General features: G+C 27.9%; 2 protein-coding genes and 3 non-coding genes across 5 annotated transcripts; all 5 read right to left on the bottom strand.

The window, feature by feature from the left end:
- Positions 1-24: 24 nt before the first annotated feature.
- On the bottom strand, positions 25-6,480 carry cgd7_4980 (large uncharacterized low complexity protein; the record flags this gene model as incomplete). Its single annotated transcript, XM_628640.1, has 1 exon — positions 25-6,480. The coding sequence occupies one exon, from the start codon at positions 6,478-6,480 to the stop codon at positions 25-27; it is 6,456 nt and encodes a 2,151-aa protein (XP_628642.1).
- Positions 6,481-7,179: 699 nt separating this feature from the next.
- On the bottom strand, positions 7,180-7,299 carry cgd7_4977. The gene has a single exon. It is a non-coding gene; the product is annotated as a 5S ribosomal RNA (ribosomal RNA).
- Positions 7,300-8,090: 791 nt separating this feature from the next.
- Positions 8,091-8,210, bottom strand: cgd7_4976. The gene has a single exon. It is a non-coding gene; the product is annotated as a 5S ribosomal RNA (ribosomal RNA).
- Positions 8,211-8,761: 551 nt separating this feature from the next.
- Positions 8,762-8,881, bottom strand: cgd7_4975. Its single transcript has one exon. It is a non-coding gene; the product is annotated as a 5S ribosomal RNA (ribosomal RNA).
- Positions 8,882-10,227: 1,346 nt separating this feature from the next.
- Positions 10,228-11,631, bottom strand: cgd7_4970 (protein phosphatase 2A regulatory subunit (contains a conserved version of EF hands); the record flags this gene model as incomplete). Its single annotated transcript, XM_628639.1, has 1 exon — positions 10,228-11,631. One exon carries the CDS (start codon positions 11,629-11,631, stop codon positions 10,228-10,230), a length of 1,404 nt encoding a protein of 467 aa, XP_628641.1.
- Between the last annotated feature and the right edge of the window lie 948 nt (positions 11,632-12,579).

The following is a 12,579-nucleotide window of genomic DNA, read 5'->3' as shown; positions in this document are numbered from 1 at the left end:
CAAATAACAAATATAAATATTATATTAATATAAATTTCTACTTATAAACTTTCTAATCTTTTTCTGTCCAGAGTTTGAATTCTTTATAATCTTTGAAACAATTTGAGGAGGACCCTTAGATAACTGTTTTGAAATCGTTGAAAAGTCAAAACCTCCAGGAATACTTCCTCCCATACTCATAAATGAACTTTTACTCCTATTAGATTCACCCATATTTCCTTGAATTTTTTCTATACTAGTACCATTCGAGGGAGCCCGCGCATTTTCTTGATCTAGATCTTGATTTAATAGGTACCGGGTACTTTCATTAATATTTGTTTGATTTTTTGTTTTGAGTTTGTTTTTAGAGTTGGAGGAGTTTTGGCTAGGATTTTTTTCTTTTTGTTGTAAAAGAGTAGTATCTTCAGAGTTTAAGTTTGAGATCAAGGTTAGATCTTTGAAGATCTTGTGTTGAATAATTTTTTGGTTAGGTAATAATTGTGTAATAAAGTAGAGTATAATATCAGAGATTGTAATGGTTTGTTTGGATTCTTTAGCAATAGAAGAGGAGGAGGAGGAAGAATAGATATCAGTCACATTGGAGCTTCTCCTTAATTCATCTAAAATTTCGAAGTCGTATTCAAAGGTGGTGGAGATCTTGTCAGTATAGAATGATTGTGATCCAGTTTTACTTAGGGACAATTCAAATATATGAGAGAGCCAAAGTAGTTCTAATGATTTCATGTATTCTTTATTAAACTCGTTTTCGATTTGGCTTTGTGTTGAAATTCCTTTTGAAATTAATAGAGTAAAGATTTCACCTGTTGTCTTTTCATCTTCATTGTGATCATTGAAGTAACAGGATTTGTCTTGATTGGGACATTGAGACAGAAAGCTTCTGAAGCATGAGTTTAATCCTGGAATCAAGTTTTCTAAGCTTAGATCTGTTTCTTCTTCGTAAGAAGAAGTGTATGAATAGCTTCCTTTGCTATTATTATTATTATTATTATCATTATTATTACTGGTTGTATGATTTTGAATTTCATTTAATAATCCGGTACCGTAGATTCTTAAAAAGAATTCTTGACCAAAAGTACATGAAATTGTTTTAATACAATACATCTTGAAAATGTAAAGTATCAATGAATCAATATTTTGAATACATTCCTCTATTAGATTCAGAAAAAGCTTTCTATAACGTCCCTGAGACTTTGGATCTGAGATTAAGGAACTGGCACTTTGAGAAAATAAGAGCCGATTTAGTTCAGTTGTTGTTTCTGATGCCAATAACTTATTCTCATCATTATCCATTGCTCCATAACTCCTCAAGAATTCTAACATTTTCTTCATTTTCAAAAGAACTTCATCTGCTAATTTATATTGCTTTCTCTCTTCTACATGTTGATCTGTTTGTTTGTGATCCACTTGATATTTTACTGAGCTAGACAAAAAGGAGTTGCTTCTTTCGCTTTTAGAAGGCAAAGAAACAATTTTTTGCAGATTCTGATCTTGATTTCGGTACCTTTCTTGTTCAAGATCATGATCTTGATCAGGAGAAATGAAATCTCCAAAGAAAAGGGTAAAAAATTTAGAAGATGTCTCTAAAATAATATTCTTGAAGAAGAATAAGTTGTGGATTGAAACCAAAAACTTCAGATCCTTTGTATCCACGTAATTCATACAGCTAACACTAATACTAGAAATACTTGCATTGTTCATATAACTACCAATGTCTCCATAAGTATTTCCTTTTCTGGCCATGCTTGAATATCCCTCCACGCCAAGACCTGAACCATCTCTCATGTTCTTTTTTAACTTTCTTTTCTCTTCTACTCCTGTCATTGCTCCTTCTCCGATCTCTTCTCTCTCTTCATCTTCTAATTGTAAGCACAAACTCAAAAGACTGAAGAAAATTCTTCCCCTTTCAAATTTTTCTACTAAAATTCTATCCGGTACTCTCATATTCGCTTCTGATATCTTAATCTTACTTCTATTCCAGCTTCCATTATTTGATCTATTTCCAGATCCAATACCTAATGAAGCTTCTCCAGCCCCACTAATATTACTAATTCCTCCAATATTTGAAGAAGCATATGATATATTGTTATTCATCATATTATTACCAACACCGGTATTGCCTATACCGGTATTGAAATCATTTGAAGAAAAAGATAAGATCTTTCGAACCAAATTGGGAATCTTGTGAATCTTTACAAGATTCTTAAGTTCTTGAATTACTGAACTTCCAAATGAACTCCCTCCATTAATACCAATACCATTCTTGCAAAGTACCGAAATAATATCCAAAATATATCGTATATAAGAATCCACCAGCTCGTATTTACTACAACCAAGCTCCCTCTTTATTGTATTTACAATAAAAGTCGTCAAGTCCCTATAAAATTTCATTATTGGAGATAAACAAAGTGATAAAGATTGCTCATCTTCAAAAGGAAAAATCAACCATTCTGCTAGAGATTCTACTCCTGTATTCACTATTGTTCCGATATCGATCATTATTGAAGATGTATAAATTTCTGGAGCATTTATCCCTCTAATCCAAGAGTTTGATCCTGAATCTTTATTATCCTGATAAACTTTATATACTAGATACTCTATATTATTAATCCTATTCTGAATTAATAATATAAACTGTGGAGAAAATAAATTAAACAAAGTTACCTGCTGTAAATGATCATTCATATACCGTCTCCTCATCATCTCTTGCAGTCTTAACTCTAATTGGGAATTATAATCATTACTCACATTATTTATTTGATTGTATATCATTTGAGCATCTATTATCCTACTCTGGATCTTAATAGAATCCAAATTAAATTCTAACCAATTCTTTAAGATCACCATATATTTATCTATTCCTATTATACTTGACACAAGATCTTCAAATTGAGACCTTGAAATCATTAAAAGATCCCAATATTCTGAATTCATTAACTCTTCCATATAATATGGAGCATATACTTCAAGTAATCTCACTGTTATTAGTACATAGTCCCTTACTAAACTTATACTTCCTCCTCCTGCTGTCAAACTTGCTCCTTCATACATTACTCTACTCCAACCCGTGATCGTTTCTGATATAAATGTATCCTCTAAAAACCTAAATGCATTTATAAATGTCTCTAAACATCCTTGAATCTCTTGACGAGCTAATCTTTCCATTCTTTCCTTCTCCTCACTATCTCTTAAATCTTTAGAATTCAATCTAAGCTTTAATTCAACATAGTGAGTTGCTGGAAGTTTTAACATTTGCATTGGGATCTCAAATAACTCTCTAATCTTTAATTCATTTGATCTTAAAATACAATAATTACAATATCGAGTCCAAAGTCTTTTATCTGAACCAATTTGAGCCATATTTGCTGCTCTTCTAGCTACTAATGATAAACTATCATCTTCTTCTAATACCATACACGTGTTCATCCTACTTATAATCTGTAAAAGCTTTCTTAGAATTCCTGGAGCTCCTAATTTAAAGAAGCTTTGACAAAGACAAAGAATTCTTGATCTGAAAGATAAAGTACTTAATCTTCTTATTAGTATTTCTCCATATACTCTTTCTGATCTTGAACTTGTTGTTAAAGATATACCAAAAATCCTCCAAAATTGATCATTTAAAGTATCTTCTTTATTATTTTTATTCTTGATACCTTTAGATATACCGTCTCTAAGACAAATCATCCAATCAGGACTTTTCCAAAGTTGATCATTTTGTCTTAAAATTGGTTGACAAATTATTGAACTTAAATTTGAACTTATATTATTAGTCTTTCTTCCTTGGATCTGAATAATAAATGAATTGATCTTATAGAATCTATTTAAATATGTAAAGTCTTCATCTAATTCATCTTCTTTATTTTCAATATAAGACGACTTCTCAACTAATAATCCTCCTTCTTTTACATCCTTGCTATTATTAGTAATCTTTCTTAGAAGTTCTCTACTATTACTGTGAAATCTGGATCTAATATTAGATCCAGATGATTGCTTTGTAGTATCTTTAGATACAAGTGTCTCAGAAGTACCAGTATTGATAGATCTTTGATCAATGGGTTGGGAAGAAATAGTAAAGTAAGCATTTGTTAATGATTGTGTAGAACTTGCAAGCTCTTGTTCTAAGCTGGAAATAGTTTGATATTTAAGAAAACTAGGAAGATCTTTAAGAATAAGATCTAATACAGAAAAAAATACTTCTTGAATACTTGTTTGATCTTTATCTTTAATCTTAGATAATCCTGATCCTTCTATTCCTATTGGAGATTCGTGATCATAATCAAGATTTAATCCAGAAACTGATTTTAAATTCTTAATAGAAAGAAAGTTCTCATAACAAACCCATATACAAGATGCCAAATATAACGAATAGGTATCCAAACTAGTTGGTATAATATTAGTCTTAGTAATAGTAACTTTATCCATATATTTAAGATCTTCATCTACATAGATTCCATTTTCTAACATATATCCAATAAATACAATACATCTGGATATAAAAGGAGAGTATTGATGAAGACCCATAGAAGTTAATCCAATTCCTTTAATCCCAGAATTTGGATCAATAGAATTGACATTAACAGACATTAAAGTTCTAATTAATATATGTAATATCTGAGATTCAAGCATCCAATAAGAACTTAAATTAGGTAAAACCAAAAGTCTTTCTTCTATTGAGTCTCTAACAAATTCATTAGTATATATTAATTGTCTTCTATTGATATGTCCTGATTGCTTTTTAGATTCTATATGGGATGAGTTAGAGTTTGAATGTATATGTTGGCTATTACTTGAAGTATAAACGTGGCCATCAAGTTTGTTTTGAGGTTCAAGATTGAATGATGATGAGTATTTCTTATCATTAGAAGACATTTCTATACAATAAGATGATAAATTAATATGAAATGTAGAAGGTACCGATTTTAAAGAATTGTTTGAAATGTCTCTTCTAATAGCCAAATCAAGTCTTTCCATAGCTGACATAAGTTGAAGAAGTCTATTTAGAAGATCACGTCCATTATTAAGATTTTCAGGAGCTTTAAGAAAGTTAGAATCACCCCAGAATCCTTGATCAAATAAATTTCTAAGTTGATCAAGAATAGTAATGGATTCAAGAGTAAATTCTAAAAGATATTGTGGATTTTTTCCAAGAGTTTTTTGAACTCCTTCTGATAGAAGCTCTTTTTGAATACCTAATCCAATATTTCGACTACTATATGACCAAGATTTATTTCTTAGATCTAACATATCTCTGAGATCAATTTCTCCTGGAAGATATTGAAGCCAACCAGGAGGTATAAATAATACAAGTCTTTGAAGTTTAAATGCTAGATTAGAATATATAATATGTAATTGTCTATGAATCCATGATCTGAATTCTGGTTCATCTTTAAGTACTTTAGAATGAGTAATTTCAGGTATAATTCTTGGAGCTCCTCCTGGTTTAATTCTCATTTTTCCATGATCCCATGTAGAATAATTACAAGTAAGTAAATCAGACTTTGACCAACTTTCTAATAATAATAGTACTCTATATCTAGTTTCAAGAGGATGTATATCTTGAGAAGTAAAGAAACCCATTCCACCAGAATCAAATTTACTTAATAATGAACAAATAATATATTCAGTGGAAGAATCAATAGCAAATTTGATTCTAACCATTTCAGAAAACATCATTAATGATTTGTAGATGGAGATTAAATTATCACAATCTCTAGTAAGTTTAGAATGAAGACTTTGTAATTTTTCATAAGCTATACCTTGTTCCGTACATATTTTGGAGAAATTATAATGTTGATTTTTTTCTTCTGGTATATTAGAAGATTTGGTTTGTATTCCTGATCCACTAATTCTATTTCCTCCAGTGGTTGCTTTATATTGTTCTTCTAAACGATCGATCTTCATCTTACTTTCTTCTAATCTAGTAATTTGTAATTTTAATTCTCCAATATTACGTCTTATAAAGTCAATAGATAATAGAACAACTTCATATCCAGCAAATTTCCATTGTCTTTCATCCATTTCAAAAGGGACTTTCTTTGAAGACTTTTCACTAACTCTTCTTGGATCAATTTTAGTTTTAGCACTTTTTCCTGCATGAATACCCCATTTTGGTGAGAATTGGTTACATATTAATGGAGTAGTATTAGAAGTTGAGGAGTCAAAATTAGATTCATAGGTTGATTTAAATGGGAGAGAAAATGGATATTCAAAAGATAATTCACTTTTTTCAAGTAAATCCAACATATTTTTCCAATCTACTTCATTTTGAACTTCTTCAGAAAATCTTAATCCAGTTGAGACTAATAAGCTTAGATAGTTTTCTTTTTCCTCTTGTAATAGTTTCCAAAATTTTTCTGGAGAATCTGATCGGTTCCAAGATTTATAACAAGTTTCCTTTGCTTCAAGGAATAATCCTAACTTCTCTCCATAAACTTCCTTGAATGATAATGACCTATCATCTTTTCCCAAAGATCCTACCTGCATAACTTAAAGTCGAGAAGTTTCCAATTTCTTTTCAACAACCAATAATAAAAGCATGAAGATTTTAAAGTTTACTTGACAAGAACTTTCTCTCTCAATGGTTGCTGTAATCAACAGCTCTTTCACTATTATATATATATATTTATTTATTTATTTATTTATTTATTTTGTATTTGTTTTATTTCTTATATTTTTATGCTCCCTAAATTAATCTATATAATTATACTTCCTAAACTTTCCCGCCATGCACCCCACATGTAAATTATGGTTTAATTTTACTAAATCAGAATATAATAAAACATTAAAGTATTTTTTTTTTTGAGGGGTAAAAAATGACTAATTTTAAGAAATTTTACAAGAACAATTTTGTTGTTTTATCATTTTATACATATAATTATTTTATTTGTAAAAGAAATTAGGAAAGTTGGAAATGAACAAGTAGGTTAAAAATAAAATTAGGAATAGAAATATATAGAAAAATGGAAATTAGATGGATGAAAGGGGGGTGGGGGAAAGAAATCAAATAAATAGATAAATATATAGAAAAAATAGTAATAAGAATAACATTCAGTATATCTACAAGGTTAGGTATTTGCCAACATTTGTCTTTCCAAGCTTTCTAGAAAAAATAAAGATTGTATTTGAGGGTTTTTATCATCCAGAATAAATTAATGTATCAAAAAATAAGAAATTAAAAAGGGAGGCGATCGACATTCTGGTCTTCCCAGGTGGTCCCCCACCCTAGTACTAACCGAACCTTACACCGCTTGACTTCGGAGTTCTGATGGGATCCGGTATATTCGATGTAGTATGGCCGATTGCTGATGGCAACTACAAATTACATTATCATATCAATGTTTTTATTCTTTTGTATTATATTGTTGAAATAAGCAGTTGACTATTGTATAAACAAACTATTTATTGGTAACTATTAGTAATAACGTAATACTATATAAAAATAATAATTAAAAGATAAAAATAGTATTAAAATAATTAAAAATTTTAAGCTTGTATTGTGTATCTACTAACAATTTTACTATTTACAGACAATTATGTTATTTGATCACTTTTATTTTAATAAATAAATATTTAATGCACACAAATGGCGCGCATTTGACTTTTTGTAATACATTTGAATTAAAATATAGATTAGTACGAGTTTTAAAAAAAAATGATTAGGTTAAAAATAATAACTTTTTTTTAAATATAGATATTTTTGTTTTGTAAATTGAGAAACTTACAAACAAATTATATTACTTTAGAGTTTCATGGAGTAAGACCAATCTGGTAGCACTTTCCATAACGAAAAAAAAAAATATTTTTTTGATAATAAATATAACTCGCAAATATACGTGCATGCAAATTTTAAATATTGCTAAAATTCAAATTTCTTTCAACCCCCTCCCTTTCCTTCTTATATTTGGGAAAATATTATTATTGTATAATTAGAAGAAATTGAAGGATTTCCCCGCCAACTAATTTATTAAAAGATAATTATTTAAAAAGTATTCATCATTACTAAATAAAAATTACTATTATCAATTAAGAATTGTATCTCATCTTTGTTAAATAAAAAGAATTGTTATTCAAAAGAAAAAAAATTTTAAAAAGGAGGCGATCGACATTCTGGTCTTCCCAGGTGGTCCCCCACCCTAGTACTAACCGAACCTTACACCGCTTGACTTCGGAGTTCTGATGGGATCCGGTATATTCGATGTAGTATGGCCGATTGCTGGTGGTAACTACAAATTGCATTACTATATTAATTTTTTCATTTTTTTTTTATTAATTAAATATATCAAAAATATTAATATTAGGGATCCTAGATACTTAATATTGGTTGTTAAAAAAAAAAACTAAAGAGTAGAGAATGATTGAAGTATGTTTAAATAACTTTTAAATCAATTTGCTGTTATTTTCAATTATTTAAGCCTACTATTTATTTAAAAGTAAAAGTTGCTTTTAGTACGCTTTTTCCTTATATATAAATATTCTTACATGTAAAATTGGTTTCTAGTTTAAAATACTCCCAATGCAAACTTCCCGCCTTTTTAAAATTATTAAAATATTTTTTTCATGAATCAATTGTAAATAAAAATGGATAACGGTTTTATTTAGCCCGCCACTTTATATATTTAAAATGGAATTTAATCTAAAAAACTAAACAAAAATAAAACGATGAAATTGTAAATATAACTTATTGAAATAATTCATTTTGCCAATCAAACAATAAGTTCTTTTAATTAAGATTAAATATTAGTTATTAACAAAATTTTAAAAAGGAGGCGATCGACATTCTGGTCTTCCCAGGTGGTCCCCCACCCTAGTACTAACCGAACCTTACACCGCTTGACTTCGGAGTTCTGATGGGATCCGGTATATTCGATGTAGTATGGCCGATTGCTGATGGTAACTACAAATTACATTATCATATCTATTTTATAATTTTTTTTCATTAAAATTATATTTAACATTAAAAAAAAACAAATAAATAAAATAATATTTAGTTTCTCCAAACTATATCATTAATGACATAGTTTTTATTAATTAGGTATAAACTAAATGGATTTATTGTATAAACTGGAAAATACATTAATAGATTTATATAATTTAATACCAGAATTCAGTATTTACATGTAAGTAAATTTAATTAGAAATACTAAATTTTTAAATAACATTTGAAAGAAAATTTTAAATTTTAAAAATAAATACAGGAAAATACAGCTCAAGTCAAATTTTCATATAATATTCAATTGTTTATTCCAATATTTTCAAATTTTTAATTGCTTTTTCCTTATTTTTCTTTTTTTTTTACACAAATTACGTAATTTGGTTATTAAAACAAATGGCTCGGATTTCCCGCCACAACTTTTATCAATAAATATTCAACTATATTTTTGTTTATATATATAATACATATATAAACAATAAAAATATATATACAATATATATATATATATATATTTAATTTACAAATATAAATTTAAATATTAAAATACGAAAATAAAATAATTTATACCAAATAAATAGTTTAACTTTTTTCTTCTATTATAATATATATTATCTTTAAGAAAAATATAAAGCCAGTATTGAAAAGAAATATTCAAGTGGTTTTTGGCTAGAAATTCTTTATTCAAGCATACATAGATAAGAATATATACAAGATAAATATTACAACTTTGCAACAAAATAATGTCAGGAAAAATTAGACAAGGATTTGAGTGGTCATTAGTACTAATTCTCTTATTGGCTGTTTTTATCTCATATGACCAATACTTTTTTGCAGCTTCAGTAGGATTGGGTGTTGCAGTTTTTGTATTGATAACAGATTACTTATTTTTAGATTCAAATCAATTTATATTTGATCCATTTTACAATAATTGGATACAAAGAGTGAATAACTAATAGTAATAATGGAAAAAATAAATGAAGAGGCAGAGGAGGGGAGGAGTAAAAAAAAAAAAAAGGTTATAAGTCTTTATAGTAAGAATTTTACTCATTATTTTTCGAAAGAAATAATACGATACAATTATATATACATTATCATTTTTATAATAGTAGGTGTTTAAAGCAATCTAAAAGTAATAATTCTTTTTTTCCTATTAATAATTTTCTTATGATATTACGTGTTATTTTGCATGCATGCATGTAAAGTGGAGCCTACAAATGCTAAATCTGAGTAGATTATTAAAAAAATTGCCAGTATTACTAATATTTATTGCAGTTTTCTTTACTTTTCTTCCATTCTTGTTATTCTATATTTTGATCGTTTCTTGAGTCTTGGATAATCTGATATTGATATTGGCAATGTAACTCCCATGGAGAAGGAGATTTATAACCTAATTTAGGAAGAATCACTGCTTGTATTGAATTTAATTCTGCATCCATAAACATTGAAGTTAGACACTTTTTTGTATTAACTAAAACATTGAAAAAATGGCCAGCAATTAATTTATTTCTAAGAAAATCATCCAACCTGTATCTTCCTTGTATTCCTGGCATAAGTAAATCGTTCATCATGCAAGAAATATTATTCAATTCTGGAATAAAATAATTTAAATCGTTACATCTGCTCTTCTGTTCTCTAAAAAAATAGTCAATCTCACTAAAACTTATCCATCCGTCACAATCAAAGTCAATAATCTCAAACCAATACCTAATACTTCTTTCTGTCGTCTTATCTTCATCACTAATGTAAAAATAAATAAAATCATGATAGCTCATCCTTCTATTTCTGTTCAATTCATCCTCAAATAACTCTTTTTTCTCACATATATTACATTCCCATATTCTTGTCAAGGCGTTCATAGTTAATGATCCAGAATCATGCTTCTTAAAATCATCCAATGTTAAATAACGATCTTCATCACTATCTAACTCAACAAAACGGCTATACAAAACATAAAAGTGTTGGTAATTAAAGTAATTTATTAAATCATCAAATGATTCATTACCTTTCATATTTATTAATATATCTACCAAATCAGTATTTTTAAAATCTTTAAATCTTAATTTTCGTATTTCTAATATATCCAATTCATAATATATTCTGGAGATTATTGTCTCAATATACAGTTCTTTAAATATTTCGTCTTTTACTAAAAACTTCAATGCTTTGTGTCTATTTACTATTTCATTCAATATAGGCTTAAATCCAAAAGGATATATACAATCCTTTGATCTTGATAGCTTTGACAACAATTTAAAGTAATTTAATCCACCATCATTTTGAACCATATTCATTTTCTTACAAAACAGATCTTTCACTTTATTATACTCTATTTGAATAGAACATTTGTTATTCAAATCATTTTTTGAAACTAATTCTTCATAGTCTTTTTCATTGTTCATGATCTTATATAAAGTTCCAGAACAAAGTTTATTCATTCCCAATAATCCTTCTACTATCAATATTTCCCATTCATCATAGCTAATACAATTATTCTCTTTCCCTTGAAATATCTCCTTCAGTTTCTCCACAATATCTTCATTTTCTGGTTGTTTTATAACAATTGATGATTCTCTTTTCATATCATTTGTTAATTTTATATTATAATTTCCCAATTTTGAATTCTCATCATTTATTGAAATATTAATTTTACCTGATAAAAATTCAAAAAACAAACATTGGACATCTTTTTCAAGTAGTATCATTATTATTGAGAACTATCATCCACAGTTTATTTATTCTAATTATACTACTTTGCATTATTATTCTATTATTTGATAGAACTTGATCTTTATGACCTTATTCTGGTATTTCTAGTATAACCACTTAACTTCACTTCAAAAGAATTCTCAACTAATTTTATCCTATTTATATTTAAAAATAGTTAAACAACTTGGGTTGTTTTTGTGGAAATCCGTCTAGTTTAACCAGCTTCTATTATGGTATTTCTCATCTACCTCCTAACTTACTCTATCTAAACATATTTCCTGGAAAAAAAAAAATCCAACCTTGATTTATCATATAAACCTTTTCCTTCTTATATTTCTCACCTTTCTAAATTCATTGCTAATATAAATGTGTGTTCCCGCCTAAACATTTGTAATACATGCAGGAATTTTAAATATTAATTTAATATTTCAATACAAAAATTAAATACTTTTAAAAATAGCTTTAGGCTATATGGTGTGTGAACAAGGAGAATAGGCCTGTAATATATATATATATATATATATTAAGATCTGGCTAGCTTTCAGCAATATTCAAGGTTAAGTCTGCTAGAAACTAATTGTTTGTGTCCACAATGAAAGCATAGCGATAGTAGCATAATAAAGAAAATTCTAGAGTTGATAATATAAGAAGTTTCAATGACAGACTTAGTTATAGCAGGCCATTGCCATAATGGTTTGGCGGCAAATCCTGGCAAACTTACCAAAGCTAGATTAAAAAAAAATTAAACTGCATGCAGAGTTTACAAATAATGTGCGTGTACATAAATATAAGGATATAATGGAACTACTTTAATTTGAAGCTATAATAAGATCAAAATATAATATCACTAGAAGATCTTTCTCAAGTGCGGAGTTTTATTTGAAACAAAATTTGTTCTACCTTCTGTTTCTCCTCCACTCTCACTTATCCACCTCCTAATTCCC

Source organism: Cryptosporidium parvum, chromosome 7 (genome assembly GCF_000165345.1).
Source record: "Cryptosporidium parvum Iowa II chromosome 7, whole genome shotgun sequence".
Taxonomy (NCBI): domain Eukaryota; phylum Apicomplexa; class Conoidasida; order Eucoccidiorida; family Cryptosporidiidae; genus Cryptosporidium; species Cryptosporidium parvum.
Note: the sequence above shows the minus strand (reverse complement) of the source record. Positions and strands in the feature narration are given on the sequence as shown.